The following is a 19,158-nucleotide window of genomic DNA, read 5'->3' as shown; positions in this document are numbered from 1 at the left end:
TTTGCATAAAAACAGCGGGTACTTTTTCTTTAATAACTTTTTTTAAAAACTCCAGTTCCTGTTCTCCAGGGGCATCCGCTTCTTTGTCCAGTCTCCTCCCCCTCCTGTGCCCACAGCTCTCCAGATTTGGGGGTGGTGTCATCAATCCAATTTATTGATTACGTCCTCAGTGAGGTGGAGGAAGGAAGGGCCATGTCCTCCCACTGCAGACCTTTGATCATCTTGACAGCTTCGGCTCTCTCCTGTCCCCTCAGCTCTGCCTTGGTTTCCCCACTGAGAAGGGGGGGCCTTCTGCTGTACTATGTGCCCTGAAACTAATACCCAAGAGGAGACCAGGAATCTGCAGGGAGCTTCCCACCTCTGTGCAGGGCACAGGCAGGGACAGAGAGATCATGATGATTAGGGCAAGGAGGGCGAGCTGGAGCAGGGGCAGGACAGACCACAAGTCCCTTATCACAGAGGAGGGAACCATACTGTGGAGGGAAAATAAATAGCGGGGCCCAGGGCAGCAGAGTCTAGGTCCCCCGGGGGGCACACTGACTGTAGGAGCAGCGGGCGAGTGGGAGCCCCGGCACAGCAGCTCCAGGCCCCTCGCTCGCCTCAGCCACTGAGGAAGAGACGCTTGTAGGCCTTGTTCATCTGCTCCAAGAAGATGAAAGTGAGGACAGTGTGGGGACCCAGGCGGGCATAGTATGGTGTAAAGCCCTTCCACAGACTGAAGAAGCCCTCGTAGCGGACGACCTTCACCAGCACATCCTAGACAGCCAGGCAGGCACGGCACTGAGGTTGGGACCTGGCCTCTGGGACCCTCTTCCTCTTACCCAGCTATCCCCCACCCCCACTCCCAGGGCATCCAATCCGGCAGCCCAAGCCCCTAGCCCTTCTTCCTCACCAGCCCGTTCTTGTATTCCGGCTTCCCGTCAATCATTCGCATGTTCTGGATCCTGAAGGAGAGGAGGCAGGGGCATGAGAGACATAAAGAGGGCTCTCCCGTCCTTCTCCAGGCCCAGGTCTGCATACTCACCGGGTCTTGACAATGTCCACAGGCATAGAGGCAGCAGTGGTGACCAGGCCACTGATCATGCTGGCACAGAAGTGGCACAGGATGTTGTCAGAGAAGTAGCCTGGAGGAGGCAGAGCAGGGGGTGGCAGTCAGCTCAGAGCTGGCCCAGGCTAGGCTGGGAGCTGAGGCCCCAGCTCTGGGTCTCACCTGTGTCCAGTAAAAACTGCTTGGACTGGGAGTAGGAGGCGAGCTGGGCAGCATTGACGACGACGGCCCGAGCCATGGTAGGGATGCAGCCCTGGGGTGGGGGGGATGGGGGAGAAGTCAGAAATGCCCAAGACCTGACCCCACATCCCCAGTCTCCAGCCCCTTCACTCACCCTCCATAGTGTAGGGACGCCCTCTTCCCGGGCAATTCGAATCAGGGCATTAAACACGTTTTTGTAGCCACGGCGCTGGTCAGCTGGAAGCCTGGTGGGAAGGTAGGGAGAGGCCAAGTTTGGGATAGACCACCCTGCTCCCACAGGAGCAAAGAAATGGAGGCCAGCATGCTGTGAACAGGTGAATGCTGTGCTCATCTAGAATAAGAAATCAGTTCTTTCATTCTAGATTCCAGGGAATGGGGCTGGGGACAGGCTCAGACCTGGAACTCACCGGCCGTCAGCGGTCATGCGGATAAGAGCCACCTCAGCTGGTGTTCCCACAAAGGCACCAGTTGCACCTGCAGTCATGCCAATCAGGGCCTTCAGCAGAAAGCCAGGGGGTGTACCATCAGCCCCAGTCAGGCGCTCAAATAGCACAGTATAGATACCAAGGCGAGTAGTGGTATAGGTGGCCTGGCGCAGCAGGCCAGCTGACAGCCTGGGGAGCGAAGGAGTCAGTGCATCAAGCCAAAGTCTAGAGCTGTCAACCCACACGCTACCCCCATCCTTTGGCCCCAGTACCCGGTGTAAATGCCCCTCAGCCCTTCTGCCCTCAGAATGCTGGTGAGAGCATGGAAGCTGGTTTTGTACTCTCGTGTCTTGGCTCCTTCCCCACTCAGCTGCATCCGGTTCTTCACTAGGTCCAGGGGCTGCACAAAAACTGTAGCTCCCATCCTGGGGGAAGACAGGGGTGGAGTCAAGAGCTAGGTGTCCCAGATCTACCAAAGCCCCCTGGAGCCCGGCAACAAGAGATCACAAAGGGCAGGGCCTGCCATGCGATTGACTACATGTTCAGGAGGCTGGTGGGCATGTGTACAAGAGTCTCTGCGTGTACCAAGAGCAATGGGTCTGAAAAGTCCAGGGGTACAGTAGGTGCCATGCAATGAGTGTTCCATGCAGCTCCCAGGGTGTCAAGCAGTGACCGAGAGATTGCATGCAGTCCGACCCAAGGAGGAGAGGTGGGCATTCATGACCTGGGACTCCACGTAGTCCAGCAGGAGCCATGCAATGACCTGAAACCCCAAACAGCCCCGCAGAGCCAAGCAATGGGTTGGGAAACTCTGGTGGCCCGGTGGGGGCCGTGTATGCAGCCCAGAAGGGGCCCTGCGATGGGTGAAAAGATCCTAGCAGCCCATCAAGGACCTCGTAATACGATGGGGACAGCAATGACCCCGTGTCACCTCGGTTCACTGCAACACACCCAAAGAACAGGGCCCGGTTCCTGGCACCCGTCCCTGCCTCCTCCTGTCCCATCCCTGGGGCCTGAGCTTACCCGGCCAGGCCCCCAAACAGGAACTTGACGGACTTAGGGGAGGTACGGGGCTTCCCGTTCACCCCACTAGCCCCGGGACTCGCCGTCGCCGCCATCGCCACTCAATGGCCCTCGGCTCCCGGACCCGTGCGCGCGCGGCCCCGCTCGCGCCCAAGGTGACACCGCGCGCGCAACAGGGGCGAGGGCGCGCGCGCACGCCCCGGCGCTCAGGGCCAGCGCCAGCTGGAAGTTGGCGCAGGCGCAGGCGCGAGCGCAAAGGCGTCCGGGAGTAAGGCGGAGCTGAAGGAGGAGCTTCAAGAATGGGTGAGGGGACGGGGTGCAGCTATTTAGGCAGCAAGAGCATAGGTGCAATTTTTACCGAATTGGAGTCGCGGGAAAATCGAGAGGAGGGTATTTGAAGATCTCGCGAGATCGAGTGAGTTAGACTAGCCAGAGTTAGGCGGTTTCTCGCGATAGATACAGGAAGCTGTCAGCAGGTGGGAGGGAGTGTCTCGCGAGACTTGAAGGTGCGGCGGCGGCCAGAGAGAGGAAGAGAGGTTTGTAAACCGGGCAGCTGAGGGATCCCGGGCACTAGCGCGGAGAAGAGACTAAGTCGTCTTCTGGGGCCTCGGTGCTCCTTTCATCTCCACAGGCACTCTCTCCACCTCTAACCTTTCTTTTAATCGGCCTTTTAGGACCGGAAGTCCTTCATCTTGAGCGTCCATTGCTGGAAGCGGCCTGACTGTCTTTGCCGGAAATCCTCTTCCAGGGGATGGAAAGACGGCCCACCTGGCCGGAAGTCCCACCTCCTTGAGCTCCCCCACCCTTCCAGAAGTTTTTCTGTCACCTGTGCTTGCCTCCGTTCCCTTTCCCCGTATTATTCCTGTACCAGAAAGGGATATTTTTGGTGTCTCCCTCCCAGCTCCATTAAACGGGTTGGCTGTCTCAATCCCCGAGTCGGGGGTCCTTCCCCGCGCCCCCATGTAGCTGGGAAGTGGGACCTGGGGGTGGTTGGACCCCTGGGATCCTGAAGGAGGGCAAGAGAGGGCGCAGAACTCCGTTTCTGCTCCTGTTATCGGGACGCGGCCTCCTCCGCCTCTCCCCTCCCGCTGCCATGCACCCTGCGGCCTTCCCGCTTCCTGTGGTTGTGGCCACTGTGCTGTGGGGAGCGGCCCCCACCCGGGGGCTCATTCGAGCGGTGAGTCTGAGGGGACGTTAGGGGAAGGGCGCTGAAGGGAGAGGTTGCAGGCTGAAGGACAAACATGGACTCTTTTGTCCGCAGATCTCGGACCACAATGCCAGCATGGACTTTGCAGACCTCCCAGCTCTCTTTGGGGCTGCCTTGAGCCAGGAGGGACTTCAGGTGATTTTCTTCCCTCTTTCCTGTTTCCCTGAATTCTCCCTGCTGGGTAGGGGTTGAGGAGCCTTTCTTGGGGGAAGCTGGAGGTAGGAAGAGAGTCAAGTTAGGAACTAAGTGCAAGAACACATCTCGTGTGGTGGAATCCAGAATCTGAAGGGAGAATACAAAGTCTACTTCTAGAACTCTGAGCCTTAGAAGGGAGACTGAAAATGGACTAAGATAAAAGGCAGGACGAGTGGTGCCTATCAATAGGGTCTCTAGAGCCAGTTACTGGTTTTATGACCTTGGGCAAATTACCTGAGCCTTTGTTTTACTGTAAAATGGGATAATAATAGAAGTTATTAGATGTATTATTGTGAGAATTAGATAAGCAGTTTTGTAGTAGTTTTTCACAAAGACTGCCACATAGCAAGAACTCAGTTGGGCCATAGATATCAGTATAGTTGTTTGTGAGATGAGTAATTGGAAAATTAAAGGAGGTGTTAAAAAAAATTCAACTGAGTAAATTTCAAAGCTCTTACTGGCTTTTATTTAATGACCCATGAATCAGGCAGCATTCCACCTAGCAGATAGAAAGGATCTCTGAAAACTATACAAAATGAAAGACTTATAGCCAGAAGGGGGTTGGGCAAGGAAGTTATACTAGCAAAGATTTGATTGTCTTTGCTAGTAGCAAAGATCTCCTTTCTTTAGGGGACTGCAGGGGTCTACCAGGCAGATTACCTCACTAGTGCTGACCAAGTAATTCCAGATACAGTGGTTTAAGATTCCATTCCTGGGGGAGGCTAAAATTATAATTAAGTATTGAGTTTGGTGACATGGGAGTCAGCACAAGTAACTCCATTTGTGTTTGGTCTTGTGTTTTTTTTAAACAGGGGAATATGTTCCCTAAGAGTATGTATTAGAGCAGGGAATGTGAAACAACTTGAGAAAGTGATGTGGATGAATGGAGAATTGAATTACAATCAGTGGGAAACTGGAAGGCAAAACAATTAGCTAGCAATGTGGAGTATATATTAGCTCATCTGGGAAAGGGAGAGGGATGATGGAGGGTGTGGGAAAGGGATGTTGTTTGATGTGATTGCATCTTCAGGAGGCTAAGAGAAGAGGTAGATGTCCGACTTTGGTGGGATGCTCAGACCCCAGGAATGAGCTCAGACCCCAGTGGGCTCAGACCCCACTGACCTGTGGGGGCCATTGTGCTTGGTGGGACCTGTGGGGAGCAGCACCTAGGGAGATGAAATCCAGCTGTTGTTTGCTTCTCTTCTCCAGGGCTTCCTTGTGGAGGCTCACCCAGACAATGCCTGCAGTCCCATTGCCCCACCACCCCCAGCCCCGGTCAACGGGTCAGTCTTTATTGCACTGCTTCGAAGATTCGACTGCAACTTTGACCTCAAGGTTGCTGAATGTGGAGTGGGAGCTGGGAGGCTGAGGGTAAAAAAGGCACCAGGAATGAAAGGTGGCAAGGCCCATGATGGCTCCTTATCTGCCTTGTCTCCCTAGGTCCTAAATGCTCAGAAGGCTGGGTATGGTGCAGCTGTGGTACACAATGTGAATTCCAATGAACTTCTGAATATGGTGTGGAATAGTGGTAAGGTTGGAGGATCTGGACAGCTGGGTTTTCAGTAGAGCTTAGACTGAGAGATGGCGGGAGGGCTGAAGCCTTAGGGAAAAGAAATCAGTCCTTTAGGTGGAATGGGGCAAGAGAGTCAAATGCCAGAGTTACCAAAGGATTCATGTGGAAGGTTGGGTCCCCAGTGTAATGCCCTAATCCCTGCAGAGGAAATCCAGCAGCAGATCTGGATCCCGTCTGTGTTTATTGGGGAGAGAAGCTCCGAGTACCTGCGTGCCCTCTTTGTCTACGAGAAGGGGTAGGACGTGTCCCTCCTTCCCACTCTTCCTTCAGCACTTCCATGCCAACCTGGAGTCCAAGCCCGTGTCCCAACCATCCAGCCTCAGGCCCATCATGCTCTGCCTCTTGGTACTTTCTTCCCATCCCCTTCCCCCTCCGTGGGCCCTGTCCAGAGCCAGTTACTTTGTCCCTCTTCCTTTGTCCCTTTGCCTTTCCTGCCCCTCTGATATTCGTCTTCCTTTTCCCAGGGCTCGGGTGCTTCTGGTCCCAGACAATAGCTTCCCCTTGGGCTATTACCTCATCCCTTTCACAGGGATCGTGGGACTGCTGGTTTTGGCCATGGGAGCAGTGATGGTGAGTAGTTCAGGGACCAAGACGGGAAGAGCTGAGGCCTTTAAAGCCAGACTGGCTCTGGGGTTGCAAGATAGGGCTGGTTTGTATGGGATTGTCCAGATTTGTTCTCTAAGACTGATCCATCCACCCACCCCCCCCTCCGCTTTCACCAGATAGTTCGTTGTATCCAGCACAGGAAACGGCTCCAGAGGAATCGACTGACCAAAGAGCAACTGAAACAGATTCCTACACATGACTATCAGAAGGGTGAGGAGGATGGAGGAGAGCAGGCCTTTCCCACTATTTCCCTGGTTCTGAAGGAGCTGGAGCCCAGGAGGAAAGCAGCAGAGATGGCAGGGAGGTGTCAGCTTGAGACACCACCTTTGCTCCTCTTTTTACGCATACGTAAAATGAGGACAGGACAGGATTAGAGCAGGAAATGGAAAGCAAAAATGATTAAATGTAATAGTTGGGGTTGGAGGGGGGTGGAGGACCTTGCTCATAAGAGAGAAGGTGGAGAAAGCAGAAAAATGGAAGGAGTGGGGAAGATTCCGCCAGAGAAGGCAGACACAGGTAAGGAGGGGCTGGGTCTTAGGCACTGGAGCCTCCAGTGCCCATATAAGGCTATGGCAGAAGCGCTGCCCCATTTCTGCTCCTCCCACCCCCTCTCTCTCCAGCCTCACACCTCCCCCAAAAAAACCACTTCCCTTCTTACCTCTGTTTCTTTTTATTTGTTCTAACCCCGGATTCCTCACGTTCTACCCTGCTCGTCTCAGCTCTTCCACTGGCTCTGTAGAACCAGAGAAAATAACTTTTGCGGGGTTTAGCTCCACCACAGGCCTCTCACAGTGAGTTCTTGTGGGCCCTGGTCCAGGATGGCTCAGTAAAAGAACTCCTTTCTTCTTCCACCAGGAGACCAGTATGATGTGTGTGCCATCTGCCTGGATGAATATGAGGATGGGGACAAGCTGAGGGTGCTCCCCTGTGCTCACGGTGAGGCCCTCACTTCCTGTGCCCCCCCCCCCCCCGCCACCAGCAGGCACCACGCGCTTCACCTCATTCCTCTTGGCAGCTTATCACATCCGCTGTGTGGACCCCTGGCTCACTCAGACCCGGAAGACCTGCCCCATCTGCAAGCAGCCTGTCTATCGGGGTCCTGGGGATGAGGAGCAGGAGGAAGAAACCCAGGGGCAAGAGGGTGACGAGGAAGGGGAGCCAAGGGACCACCCTGCTTCCGAACGGACCCCACTTCTGGGCTGCACCCCCACCCCTCCCACCTCCTTTGGTTCTCTAGCCCCAGCTCCCCTAGTCCTTCCTGGGTCTTCCACAGATCCCTCACCCTCTACCTCTGCAGCTGCCATCCTGGTCTAGTAGTCCCCTTTCTCCTCCATCTCTGATGACCTATTTGCACAGCTCCTCTTCCTCTCTACTGTCTTCTACGCTGAGGGATAGGAGACGAGGGATAGGAGTCGTTTCCACCCCAGGTTTCTCCCTTACCCAACTCTATCCTCTTGAAGAGGTTGGGGGTACAAAGGGATGGGGTTTTCATTTATTGGGTTAATAAAATTGTTTTTGTGGACTAAGGGTGAGATCATTCTCACACAGGTAAACTTCTTATCCTTTTGGGGTATTGTCCCTTTCTGCCATACATGGGCAAGGGAGTGCTGGGAGGCTAACCTGTAGTTTTTTGTTTTTTCTTTTTTTGCCGTATGCCAGCCTCTCTCGCTGTTGTGGCCTCTCCCGTTGCGGAGCGCAGGCTCAGTGACCATGGCTCACGGGCCCAGCCGCTCTGTGGCATGTGGGACCCTCCCGGACCGGGGCACGAACCCGTGTCCCCTGCATCGGCAGGCGGACTCCCAACCACTGTGCCACCAGGGAAGCCCTAACCTGTAGTCTTAAGGGCAGCCCCAATAGGTATCTGTTGTGACTCTGAGAAGGGGAGCCCCACCCACGTGTGAGGATGACTCAACTGGCCTCTGCCTTGCCCGCAGGCCTGGACCCATTCTCTTGGTCTGGATGGCTCTATTCCATTATCCACCAATTCAGTTAGCACACTGAGGACCTAGGTAGGGCTGGCCCACCTGGCCAGGTAGGCCTGAAGCAGGTTTTAATCCTGGACATGAAAGCAAGCTCAAAACCCTAGACTTTGTAGTGCCTCAACCCTTCTGCTGCTTCTGACCCCAAGCCAGGATGGAGGCAGATCACAGTGGCTGTCCTCCATCCTGACACCCAGGCTAAAACCACACAGCACCTTTTCAGTATAATCTTTTTTATTCAGGAAAAAAAAAACAAAAAAAAAAGTTTTCCAACCACACACAGGAGGGGTATGGGTTGGGGGAAGGGTGTCTGTCCATCCAGCCCAGGCCCCCAGCCCATGTGGTTTTGGCAGCAATAAGGGGTGTGGGGTAATGGCCCAAAAAATAAAAATGGTGTGTGTGTGTGTGGGAAGGAGAGGGGTGCAAAAGCAGTGGGGAGTGACAGACGAGGTCAGTACTGGGAACGCCGCAGGTGGGAGGCCATTTCATGACATTTCTTGTTGATCGTACCACCGTGGATACCTTCTTTGCCCATCAGCAGGACTAGCGCTGGAGGAAAGAGAAAGGAGGCTAGGACCCAGGTGTCACAATCCCACCCCCGGCCAGCTGTTCAGCAGCTGTCCAGCCCTGGGGGCTGTAACCCAACCTCATCTCTCCCAACCCCCCCCCACACAGGCAGGCTGTCAGTCACCCTGAAACAATAGGGCTTTTCAAAAGAGGAAAATCAAGCTTAAAGGCTGGAAAGGAACACAGTAAAATTTAGGGGTCAAAGGCTTGTGGACAATGTGTTGACTCCTGTGTTCAGGCTAGAAACGGCTGTGGATGAGCCTGCCACCTCCAAGTTTTAAGAAAAGAGCTCAAAACACAAGAGCTAAGTGCTGGTTTATGACTAACAGCCTACCTCCTCCAAGAAAATAAGAAGTTTCTCATGTGAAAAGGCTCAAGGCAAGAAGGAACTTAAGAGGTAATACAGTTCAACTTCTTTACATTGTAAGATGAGGAACTGAGAACTGAAGGGACAATCCAATGTCCCAGCATCCAGCAGGCTGGGAGTAGAAACCTGGTCTGGTCCCTTCATACTGGGTGATCCACACAGAAGAACCCAAAAAATTAATAGATGGAAGTATATTAGAGATTTTGGAGCTAGAGAAAGGGTAAGACTCAAACTCACTCTTGGAAGTCAGGGTGACAGTGATATTGAAGGTGGGGGCTCCGGAGGTGCTCTTGGTACGAAGATCCATGGTAAATTCCCCTTCCTGCATCAGTGAGTCCCGGATCACAGAACATTTCTGGCCCCCAAGCGTTAGCCCATTCACGAAAAAACTTGACCGGTCTTTGCCAACCAGGGTACCAACCTCAGCTGGCTGGAAGGGGAATCAAGCACCCATCAAGTTAGTCAGTACACCAAGGTTCCCACCTTCTTCTCCAAGGACCCACCTGCCTTCCATTTCTCCGGGAAGCTAAACCCCCTTGGGGGGAGATGTGTATGTTATGTGCTTTGTACACATCCGTGAAATTTGAGAGACTCAGGACTGTTGGAAGTTAGTACACAAAAATATCATGATCTTCAAACCTAGAGAACGGTAATAAGAAGGGACAACATATTCCTCTGAAGGCTTAGATGTTGTTTAATAAGGAAAGCAAACCCGGGAAATAAAGGGGGCCAAAAAGCAGTTAAGAGAATGAAGTGGAATGGAGTGGGGAGCCTTTGGATGCTCATAACTCCTTCAGGAAAAGCAGAAGCGAAGAGGGAAAGGGAGGGGGCGGGCAAAGCAGGCGAAGCAACTTTGCCCTTATTTGGTCAAAGGTTCTGCAGGAGTTGTTAGGGGCCCGGACGCCTGGGTCTCCAAGTAACCTAGAGTTTAGATCCAGGTATTTATGCTCTAAGATGAGGAAGCAGATGCCTGGGGGCTTTCCGGGAAAGTTGAAAAACTTTTGGAGGGGCCCTGGGACTAGACCCGGCAAGCCAGCCCTCGGGTCTAGATACCCCAGGGAACGTATCTCCCCCTCCCCCTTAACACCCCAAATCCCCACATCCGGTCCCCTCCCGCCCGGAAATCCCCTTCCCCCCCATTTCGAACTTCCGCTCCCCCTCCCCACTTCCGGGCAGTGTGGACAGAGGAGGTGGTGATGGGGACAGCAGTAGTCGTCCCTTATTGCTTCACTTATATACTGTCCTAGAACTTCTCACAAAGTTCCCCTGCTCCAGGCCCCGCCGGATGGCGGGAAAGGAGGGCGAGGAGACTTCCGGGGCTGGCCTCACAGGCATGTTGAGTCCAACGTGCCGACTTGGGGTGGGGGGAGGTCGTGTGGCGGCCTAGCCCTCTCTTACGGAGTTGGGAGGGGCAGGGAGCTCACGGAGGACGGGCATGGGACCCAGGCCATGCGACTGGGGCTCCCTCCCCCAGAAGGAGGAACAATGGTGGAGGGGGCGCGAGCTGGCGGCTGGAAGTAGAGCTAGGGGGTCCAGGGGTCCCCAAGTCCCTTCTCAATCACAGTCCCGAGCGGAAATTGCGGTGCGTGCCCGACCCACCCTGGAGGAGGCGGAAGTGGGCCGCCGCACCGGGCGGTGCGCCCCTCCCCGCCCTGTGTCCCGGATGTAACGCCCCGTCGCGGAAAGCGGAGCGGCGGGCTGGCTGGGCGCCGCCGCCCGGGGCGTAGGACTCAGGAGGCCACGGAGGGACCCGCTCACGTGCAGCCGCCATTCGCGCCACCTCCAGGGCAAGGACCGGGTCACGGCCTTTCGCTGCCCTCCCCAGACCGCGCCCGCCACTACCCAAGTCCCTCCCTCAGGGTGCAAGCCCGGCCAGTCTCCGCGCAGGCCTCGCAGTACCGTGATGTTGACGAAGGTCTTCCCGGGGACGGCGGCCCAGACGGAGGGCGAGTCCTTATAGCCCACGATGGCCGCGTCCTGACACACCCCGTCCGCCATGAGGTTTTCGATGTAGGCGTTCCAGCCGGCCATGGCGCTGCTACTGGGGTGCTCTCGGGGCTGCTGCTGGGGCCACGGGCTGGGCTCGGGCTGCCTCGGGCTGGCGGGCGGGGGAAGGCGGAGAGCTTGGGGCACGCGCTGCTGTCCGGACCGCGGCTCTGCTAGCAGTGCATCAGCCCTCGCACCGCCACTTCCTGCTCCTCCCCACCCCCCTAGATTTTTATTTGCAAAGGGCGGTGGGGGCGGGGCCTGCTCCCCATTCCCTCCCTCCCTCTCCTCGCCTGCCCAGATAGCGAACTTTGCAAGTGCAATTTTAAAAATCCCTCCCCCTACTGCAAAATTTGCAGAGTTCAATGGAAAGCGACGCAAAAAGGATGGGGGGACGGGGGTGGGTTAGGGTTAGGGCTCCCTCCACTTCGCATAGAATATCAGTCAGACTTCGGTGTACGGAAAGGGAGTGAGCCAGAGGGAGGAAGGAAAGTGAAAAGAGAAAGAATTAGCAAACTGCAAATTTAGCAAATTAAAGAGGGTTCGGGTAACTCAGGGTTAAACGGAATGACTCCCCCTTCCCCCACCTCTGCCGGGGGGGGGTGTTGGGGGAAAGGAACGGCGGGCGGCGGCGGCGGCGGCGGCGGCGGCGCCTGCGCCCGCGCCTGCGCCCGGGCCGGGAGGGAAAGCGCGTGGCGCGGTTAGGGTTGGCGGCTGGCTTCGCGGGCGCACGCCCGGGCGCACCGGGCGGGACGGATTTGGGCCCCCTGCGAAGGAAGGCCGGCCGGGGACGTGTCTCCCGCCGGGCGGAAGGGGCGGGGGCGAGGCGTGCGCATTACCGCTTCTGCCCCCCCCTTGATTTTATTTATTCAAGAAATAAGGGAGTAAAGGGAAATTTGGCAAAATACCCCGGCCGTTTTCAGAGTTGAAGGCATCCACCAGGGACACTTCTGTCCCCAGCATCTACCCGGTCGGCACAAGTGGCACTGGCTGGAGCCCACCTCGACTCCAGGGGGATTATCCCTCGCGCTGGATCAACTCCAGCCTCAGGCCTCACCCCCACGTCACAGCTCCGCCCGTCCCCCGGTCAGCAGTTTGGGTCACCGGCCGTGCCCCTTGGCCCGTCTCTGCAGAGGTCACGGAGCGACCGTGGGGCGAGACGGGCGGGCTTATTTTTCAAGGCGGAAGAATACTAAGCGGTTTCAAGATTGCAACTTTTTCAAGAAGGGGAAAGTCCCTTCTACGTTGGCCCGTTAAGTTTTTTCTCCTTTTTCAGTAAAACTTATGGTAAGAACTTGTGTGCGATTAGTTCACTCACCGCCCACCGGGAAGAGGGTGGGGCAAGACCCGGCGGCCTGCTTAGGTGAACTACCCCTTGCTGGCCGCCCGGGCAGCTGAGGGGCTTGGCCACTTCCGGTCCCTCGGGGGAGGGGCGCCTCCCGGGCGGGAAGGGGCTCTGCTCCTCTCGGGTCCTCGCCAGCGGACGTGGTGCCCTCGCGGCCACTCCGAACCCCAGGGGCATCCACGCTCCCCGAACCCGTGTTCCTCGACAGCCGCGGTGGCTGAGTCACTGGGCGGCTCGGGCGGGGCCTCATGCGGGCACGTGGCGGCGCTCCCCCCCCCCCCGCCGTCTCCTGACCCTTGGCCTGCCGCACCCCCTTCCCCAGGGGGGAAATCTCCCGAGAGGGAGCGGCCAGAGATAAGGGGGGGGAGGGCGAGATGGAAGACCGGGGGTAGGGATCCTGAGGTGGGGGCTGGGAGACACACCGTGGGGCAGGCAGGGCGGGGAGGGGAGCTCAGGAGAGAGCCCGGGGCTGAGTCACTGGGCGCCGGGGCGGCGCCGGCGGGAAGGTCTTCCGAGTCGGGGGCGACGAGCAGGGAAGACGATGACCGTCGTTCGCCGGCCGGAGCCCGGACGTACCCTCAGCTCCCGGCAAGGGCTGCAGCCAAAGTCGGGGCAGACCTCACTCCCGCCAGGCCCGCCGAGGCGGAGAGAGTCACCGAGTGCAGAGACCCATTTCCCTTCAATGCTGCTAGCCGACCACCTGACTGGCCCCCGGCGGTCAGACGCTCGGAAAGGGCCACCCCCTCCTCTCGTCCATTCATTTTTTTCACTTTTGATTCAGCATCGTTCACTGATGGGCTGGGATCACGACCTGAAGCGCCCGCGGTCGGTGGGGAAAGGGCTCCTGACTCTCCACGCAGGGCGATAAGTGCTGTCCTAGCGCTATCAGTAGGGCGCCGCGCCAACTCTGAGGGCCTGTCTAAATTCGTCAGCCTCTCCCTTCCCCCACTGCCCTTGCTGGCCGAGACAGGGTAGGGTGGGGTGGAGCCGAGGGATGCCGCAATGGGGACCCTGAGAGGTGAGACTCTCTCACCTTCTGAGTGGGGAGTTCAATTTTAGAGCTCAGAGCTTGCCCAGAACCCCCTGCCCCTGCCCCCATTGAGGACAGAGGCAGCCCCCCGCCCTCCAAGTGAGCTGTGCACGTGTGGATGTCGTTCCTGCAGCCCCTCTTCCAGGCCCCCTCCCCAGTCCTGCAGGACTCAGGTTACCCCTGGCCTTTCCTAAAGGGCACTAGTTCCTCTTTAACCTTTGCAAAAGAGGAATATAATCCTGGGGAGAGGAGAACCCCCCCCCCACTCTGAAGCCCCGCCCCTGTTTCTACCCAGGAGTGGAATTAAAAATAAGGACTTTTATTGGGGAACAGAAAGGAAGGGGTAGTCATTGATCTTTTGGGAAGGGGGCAGGTGTCTAGGGCCAAAGGCTTCTGTTTTAGGCTATAGTGGGCACTTGGCTGCCAGCTGGGCTGGAGGGGGAAGATGGAGAGGGTGAGAGGCGGGGCTGGCTGGGGTACAGGGTGGCTGGAGGATAAATGCCCAGCCTGAGAGGGGGGTGAGCTGACACTGTCCCAGCTGCCACCTAGACTCAGGAGCCCAGAGAAGAAATCCCAGGTCTGGTGAATCTTTCAGTCCCGGGGGATAGGGGTGGTAAAAGGTGAGGGTGCTGCCGCTTGGAGAAGGGGGGGAAATGTCAGCATTCTTTTCCTTCTGGGACTGGGGGTGCTTGAGAAGCCTGGAGGGGTTGGAGCAAGCAGGATGGGGGTGCCCAAGGACAGGGAAACAAACGAGACTGTGAAGAGAGGCAGGCAGAGACGATGGAGAAGCGTGGTTACAGTTGGAGCCAGGTGGGGGAATCTGGGGCCCCTGAGGATTTGGAGAAGGCTGAGGAGCAGGAAAATGAGGTAGACTAACAGGAGAGCATCCGAGGGCTAGGAATCCGTGGAGAACAGAGTACTTGGCCAGAGGGTGGAGGGAGAAGGCAGAAGTGCAGCTTTGCAGGAGGTGGGGTTGAGCAAGTAGTGGAGTTTTAAGAGAGGCCTCCAGATTCTTAAGACGGGAGAGTGGAATGGGAGCTGTTCTGAGTGGGGGAGGGGCTGCGCCTGCCACTTTGGTCTGTGACCTTTTTGTGGGATATTTTTAGCTCCAGCACCTGCCTTCTTGGGGCGGGAAGACTCTTAAAGGGCAAGGGATTTCGGGTTTCTTAAGGGGTCAACGGTCCGCACTCACTCACACCTCTCGCCCTGCAGCCATGGCCATGCAGAAAATCTTTGCCCGAGAAATCCTGGACTCCAGGGGCAACCCCACAGTGGAGGTGGACCTGCACACGGCCAAGGGTAACACAGGCCCATTGAATGGGTTTACCTGGGAAGACCCCAACTCCATCTGCCTTTGCCCCCCAACTCTATGCCACATCCACTCCTTTCTCTGGGATCCCCTCTCCCAGCCTGCTCCCCAGCAGGGAGCAGCACGAGTCTCTCTACACTGCCTCCTGTCCCTGGGCTCAGAGAGGAGACAATCTGTCCTTTGCGGGGGTGAATGGGACTGACTCTCTGTGATCTTCCAATTCCTCCCACCTCAGGCCGATTCCGAGCAGCTGTGCCCAGTGGAGCTTCCACAGGTATCTATGAAGCTCTGGAACTAAGAGATGGAGACAAATCTCGCTACCTGGGGAAAGGTGAGGAAAGACCAAGGGGGTGGTTTCAGGACGTGGTATGCGATGTCTGCACAGGGTAGAGGACGGGAACCCAAAGCTCTTGAGGAGCTGGGGGCCACGGGAAGAGACCTAATTGAATAGAAGATCTGAACCCCCTGCTTCGGCCTCTAGGGGTCCTGAAGGCCGTGGAACACATCAATAAGACTCTAGGCCCCGCACTGCTGGAAAAGGCAAGTGGAGGACCCTCTCTCCCCCTCACCTGCTACCTAGTCCCAAGCAGCTCAGGCTTGGCCAACCATCCCATCTGCCCCAAATACCTGCACTTCTCTTTCCTCCAGCACATGCCCTGACTCCTGAGAAATATAACCTCTGTTCTCCCCTCCTCAAACCTGCCCTTCCAGAAACTAAGCGTGGTGGATCAAGAAAAAGTTGACAAATTTATGATTGAGCTGGATGGGACAGAGAATAAGTGTGAGTGAAGGGCTAGGGACAGGGGCTGGGCTGGGCTGTGGGAGGGGCGGGGGAGAGACCGCGGACGGAGGTCTGGTTAGGATTATTTCTGTGTCTCGCATTTTGGGGCACACTGTAGCTGGCTGGATTTGTATTCATCGCACAGGCATTTCCTGATGCCTGCCCTGTGCGAGGCTTGGGCCAGGCTGTGGACACAGCCGTGAAGCCGACACATTCCCCTGGGCTGGGTGTTCCCAGAGCACCTCAGGCTGTTGGGGAGAGATCTGTTAACAAACTCAGTGCCCAGTGGTTTGGAGTTCTGGATTCTTTCTGGGGTGACCAGAAGGGATGTTCTAGGAGCTGACCCTAAACCCTGTGTGAGGCGCTCTCACACTTTCTTTGTACTTGCTTCCTCCAGCCAAGTTTGGGGCCAATGCCATCCTGGGTGTGTCCCTGGCCGTGTGCAAGGCCGGAGCAGCTGAGAAGGGGGTCCCACTCTACCGACACATTGCAGATCTCGCCGGGAACCCAGACCTGATCCTCCCGGTCCCTGTGAGTGCAGCTGCCCCGCCGCATCCCACGGTGACCCCACCCAGCAGGGAGGGCATAAGCAGCCCGTGGAAAGTCCACCTTTCAGACCCAGCTCCAAAGAAATGGTTTTCTGAAATGGAACCTCTCCTGCTGCGGTCCAGCCCTCCCCCTTTCCCACAATCCAAACCTTCCCTTTAACCTCTCTCTGCCTCTTTCCCTTGATGTAACCGGGTTCCTTCACATTCCAATCCCAGGCTCAGTAACTCCAATTTCTCATTCTGCCCTGTGCCCCAACCCCAAATCAGATCGAGAGCTTCTTCATGGCAAAGATCTTGGCATTTTATTTTTGTATCTTCTTTAATACTTATCAAACCAAATTTGCTGTTTATGGAAATCCTTTGAATTTCATTGCAATAATAATGTTACCATTTATTGTTACTTACTGGCTAGATTGTATAAGAGCCTGAGCTCTGGAGACAAGCTGCTGGGTTCGAATGCTGGTTTTGTCCCTTTACTAGTTGTGTGATTTTAGGCAAGTTTATTTAATCTCTCTGTGCCTCAGTTTCCTTGGCTGTAAAGTGAGGGATAATAAATTGTACCTAGTTACAGAGTAGTTTTGAGAATGAAATGAGCCAATAAAATATACGTAAAGCACTTAGAGCAGTGCCTGGCCTGTAATAAGTGCCATATGCCATATCAGCGTTAGCTGCCACACCAGGCACAGGCGAAGAACTTTACATCCAGTTGCTCTAATTTAACACATAAGATCCTGCAGGTAAGCAGGTGGTGTCCCCATGTTATGGAAATGAGGAAGGAGTCTCTGAGGAGTAAAATTATTCATCCTAGACCATTCAGTAAGTAGGGGATCCAAGATTCCACATCGATGCCCAGGTCTAAGCACCCTCTCCCCATCTCAGGCCTTCAATGTGATCAACGGGGGCTCCCATGCTGGAAACAAGCTGGCCATGCAGGAGTTCATGATCCTGCCCGTGGGAGCCCGATCCTTCAGGGAAGCCATGCGCATCGGTGCCGAGGTCTACCACCACCTCAAGGGGGTCATCAAGGCCAAGTATGGGAAGGACGCCACCAATGTGGGTGATGAGGGCGGCTTTGCACCCAACATCCTGGAGAACAATGAAGGTCAGTGTGAGCACTCGGAGGTGCAGAACCCCTGGGTCCCCATGGAGACGGGGTGCACCGGAGCCTCAGGTCCTCTCTTTCCCTCCCCCAGCCCTGGAGCTGCTGAAGACCGCCATCCAGGCGGCTGGTTACCCCGACAAGGTGGTGATTGGCATGGATGTGGCAGCGTCTGAGTTCTATCGCCACGGAAAGTATGATCTTGACTTCAAGTCACCTGATGACCCCGCACGGCACATCACTGGGGAGAAGCTGGGGGAGCTGTATAAAAGCTTCATCAAGAACTATCCTGGTGAGACCCTGGGTGTTCCATCGCTCCTGCTTGAGTCTCCAGCAGCTGCCCTACACACTGGCTTCGGCATCTCCACTGCCACCAACTCAGTCTTTCCGATCCTTAGCGCCATTGCAATCTCCACCCACTCTTCTGACCTGTCACTCCCCTGTGAGGCCCTTCTGACCTTTAACCTGAATCTGCTCCCCTTTCCCACCAGTGGTCTCCATCGAGGACCCTTTTGACCAGGATGACTGGGCTACCTGGACCTCATTCCTCTCGGGGGTCAACATCCAGATCGTGGGGGATGACCTCACAGTCACCAACCCCAAGAGGATTAGCCAGGCCATTGAGAAGAAGGCCTGCAACTGCCTGCTGCTGAAGGTCAACCAGATCGGCTCAGTGACCGAATCCATCCAGGCGTGAGTGCCTCTGGCCCTGGGGCATCATGGCATCCCTCCACCCATACCCAGTCCAGCTACAGTATTGCCCACTAACTCCAAGTCTGACTTCCCCTTGGCTCCTGACCCACCCCACCCTTTCGACCTCAAGGCTTTAACTCTTGACCTCACCCCAAGAGCTTTGCCATTGTTGCCTTGCCATGCCTCATCCCCACCCCGACCCTATGCCATCCCTGTCTCCCAGATTCTGCTTCTTCCCACCAGCATTCAGGAGCCCAAATTCAAGATCAAGAATCTCCCCTTCTCTCCTGCTTCCCAAAGAACTTAGTCATCACCCTCCCCTCAAATCTCCCACTCCCCAAAACAGAAAGGAAAAGCCCCACCTAGCGCCTGGCTTTCCCACTGAGGAGGTCCCACCGGACCTTATTGAGTGTCCTCTCCACCTAGCTGCAAACTGGCTCAGTCTAACGGCTGGGGGGTGATGGTGAGCCACCGCTCTGGGGAAACCGAGGACACGTTCATCGCTGACCTCGTGGTTGGGCTCTGCACAGGACAGGTACTCGTGGCCCCCCCTCTGCCGACTGACTGGGTTTTCTTGGGATCCCTGGCCTCCTGCCCTGGAGTTGCATGCCACCACAGGCTGCTCCCTCAGGGCCAGGCCCAATCCCTCGTCCCTGGTCTCATGCAACTCCTGGAATTCCTCTTCCCTCTTCAGATCAAGACTGGTGCCCCCTGCCGCTCAGAGCGTCTGGCCAAATACAATCAGCTCATGAGGTACAGTGGGTGCAGTAGGTCTGGGTGTAAGGAGCTGAGGGCTCTTGGGTTGGAATATCACAGCCCTGACTTTGTCTGCTTTCCAGGATTGAGGAGGCTCTCGGGGACAAGGCTGTTTTTGCTGGACACAAGTTCCGTAACCCAAAGGCCAAGTGAGAAGCTGGAGGCCCCAGGGTTCCACGGGACAGATCTAGGCCTTCAAGCCCTTCCTCCTGAAATAAACACTGGTGCCAACCAAGGCAGTGGCCTGCTCGTTTGTGGGAGGGAGGGAGGAGACGCTGGTCTCTGGGCTGGATGAGGCAGGAGGTGAAGAAGTAGGGGCAGGAAGGGAAAACGGACATGGAACCTGCTGGGACAAGGAGGAAGTGAGGGACTGGCCAGAGAGAAAGTTGGGCTGGATCTAGAACCACAAAGCTCACAATA

The 19,158-nt window shown here is 56.2% G+C and overlaps 4 protein-coding genes across 8 annotated transcripts; 2 read left to right on the top strand and 2 right to left on the bottom strand.

Annotated features, from left to right (window-relative positions):
* Positions 1 to 3,430, bottom strand: SLC25A11 (solute carrier family 25 member 11). 2 transcript variants are annotated; one of them, XM_027130237.1, is made up of 8 exons: positions 3,349 to 3,430; positions 1,947 to 2,099; positions 1,657 to 1,863; positions 1,383 to 1,473; positions 1,211 to 1,301; positions 1,025 to 1,124; positions 893 to 944; positions 1 to 756 (listed from the first exon to the last, which is right to left on the bottom strand). In XM_027130237.1, the coding sequence occupies exons 1-8, from the start codon at positions 3,399 to 3,401 to the stop codon at positions 601 to 603; spliced, it is 903 nt and encodes a 300-aa protein (XP_026986038.1). In that variant the 5' UTR covers positions 3,402 to 3,430; the 3' UTR covers positions 1 to 600. The 2 variants fall into 2 exon arrangements, with proteins under 2 accessions (XP_026986038.1, XP_026986037.1); XM_027130236.1 differs by lacking the exon at positions 3,349 to 3,430 and adding an exon at positions 2,698 to 3,041.
* RNF167 (ring finger protein 167) lies at positions 2,898 to 7,800 on the top strand. 2 transcript variants are annotated; one of them, XM_027130234.1, is made up of 10 exons: positions 2,898 to 3,233; positions 3,372 to 3,874; positions 3,959 to 4,039; positions 5,309 to 5,434; positions 5,540 to 5,627; positions 5,817 to 5,907; positions 6,137 to 6,242; positions 6,395 to 6,488; positions 7,134 to 7,214; positions 7,294 to 7,800. In XM_027130234.1, the coding sequence occupies exons 2-10, from the start codon at positions 3,791 to 3,793 to the stop codon at positions 7,590 to 7,592; spliced, it is 1,050 nt and encodes a 349-aa protein (XP_026986035.1). In that variant the 5' UTR covers positions 2,898 to 3,233; positions 3,372 to 3,790; the 3' UTR covers positions 7,593 to 7,800. The 2 variants fall into 2 exon arrangements, with proteins under 2 accessions (XP_026986035.1, XP_026986036.1); XM_027130235.1 differs by lacking the exons at positions 2,898 to 3,233; positions 5,309 to 5,434 and having other exon boundaries at positions 3,545 to 3,874.
* A 673-nt stretch (positions 7,801 to 8,473) lies between these two features.
* On the bottom strand, positions 8,474 to 12,513 carry PFN1 (profilin 1). Its single transcript, XM_027130255.1, has 4 exons — positions 12,496 to 12,513; positions 11,091 to 11,289; positions 9,429 to 9,621; positions 8,474 to 8,806 (listed from the first exon to the last, which is right to left on the bottom strand). Exons 2-4 carry the CDS (start codon positions 11,220 to 11,222, stop codon positions 8,709 to 8,711), a joined length of 423 nt encoding a protein of 140 aa, XP_026986056.1. The 5' UTR covers positions 11,223 to 11,289; positions 12,496 to 12,513; the 3' UTR covers positions 8,474 to 8,708.
* On the top strand, positions 11,451 to 18,974 carry ENO3 (enolase 3). Of its 3 annotated transcripts, none has more exons than XM_027130223.1 (12): positions 11,451 to 12,464; positions 14,765 to 14,851; positions 15,097 to 15,192; positions 15,343 to 15,401; positions 15,573 to 15,642; positions 16,040 to 16,173; positions 17,070 to 17,292; positions 17,384 to 17,581; positions 17,781 to 17,982; positions 18,409 to 18,517; positions 18,677 to 18,735; positions 18,822 to 18,974. In XM_027130223.1, exons 2-12 carry the CDS (start codon positions 14,767 to 14,769, stop codon positions 18,889 to 18,891), a joined length of 1,305 nt encoding a protein of 434 aa, XP_026986024.1. In that variant the 5' UTR covers positions 11,451 to 12,464; positions 14,765 to 14,766; the 3' UTR covers positions 18,892 to 18,974. The 3 variants fall into 3 exon arrangements, with proteins under 3 accessions (XP_026986024.1, XP_026986026.1, XP_026986025.1); XM_027130224.1 differs by lacking the exon at positions 11,451 to 12,464 and adding an exon at positions 13,946 to 14,129; XM_027130225.1 differs by lacking the exon at positions 18,409 to 18,517.
* The last annotated feature ends 184 nt before the right edge of the window (positions 18,975 to 19,158 follow it).

This window comes from Aethalodelphis obliquidens, unplaced genomic scaffold (assembly GCF_003676395.1).
Source record: "Aethalodelphis obliquidens isolate GAN/ISIS:26980383/991018 unplaced genomic scaffold, ASM367639v1 scaffold38, whole genome shotgun sequence".
Taxonomy (NCBI): Eukaryota; Metazoa; Chordata; class Mammalia; order Artiodactyla; family Delphinidae; genus Aethalodelphis; species Aethalodelphis obliquidens.
Note: the sequence above shows the minus strand (reverse complement) of the source record. Positions and strands in the feature narration are given on the sequence as shown.

What these genes read in the sequence shown, in the direction of transcription:
- ENO3 (XM_027130223.1), top strand. Translation starts at nt 14,767, where the DNA reads ATGGCCATGCAGAAAATCTTTGCCCGAGAAATCCTGGACTCCAGGGGC. An exon ending in ACCTGATCCTCCCGGTCCCT is followed by an intron (nt 16,174 to 17,069) that starts GTGAGTGCAGCT and finishes TCCCCATCTCAG; the next exon opens with GCCTTCAATGTGATCAACGG. An exon ending in GTGACCGAATCCATCCAGGC is followed by an intron (nt 17,983 to 18,408) that starts GTGAGTGCCTCT and finishes CTCTCCACCTAG; the next exon opens with CTGCAAACTGGCTCAGTCTA.
- PFN1 (XM_027130255.1), bottom strand. Translation starts at nt 11,222, where the DNA reads ATGGCCGGCTGGAACGCCTACATCGAAAACCTCATGGCGGACGGGGTG. An exon ending in AGACCTTCGTCAACATCACG is followed by an intron (nt 9,622 to 11,090) that starts GTACTGCGAGGC and finishes TTCCCCTTCCAG; the next exon opens with CCAGCTGAGGTTGGTACCCT. An exon ending in TGTCACCCTGACTTCCAAGA is followed by an intron (nt 8,807 to 9,428) that starts GTGAGTTTGAGT and finishes TCTTTCCTCCAG; the next exon opens with CGCTAGTCCTGCTGATGGGC.
- SLC25A11 (XM_027130236.1), bottom strand. Translation starts at nt 2,792, where the DNA reads ATGGCGGCGACGGCGAGTCCCGGGGCTAGTGGGGTGAACGGGAAGCCC. An exon ending in CTGAGGGGCATTTACACCGG is followed by an intron (nt 1,864 to 1,946) that starts GTACTGGGGCCA and finishes TTCGCTCCCCAG; the next exon opens with GCTGTCAGCTGGCCTGCTGC. An exon ending in CGCATGACCGCTGACGGCCG is followed by an intron (nt 1,474 to 1,656) that starts GTGAGTTCCAGG and finishes CCTTCCCACCAG; the next exon opens with GCTTCCAGCTGACCAGCGCC.
- RNF167 (XM_027130234.1), top strand. Translation starts at nt 3,791, where the DNA reads ATGCACCCTGCGGCCTTCCCGCTTCCTGTGGTTGTGGCCACTGTGCTG. An exon ending in CCCGGGGGCTCATTCGAGCG is followed by an intron (nt 3,875 to 3,958) that starts GTGAGTCTGAGG and finishes TTTTGTCCGCAG; the next exon opens with ATCTCGGACCACAATGCCAG. An exon ending in CTCTTTGTCTACGAGAAGGG is followed by an intron (nt 5,908 to 6,136) that starts GTAGGACGTGTC and finishes TCCTTTTCCCAG; the next exon opens with GGCTCGGGTGCTTCTGGTCC.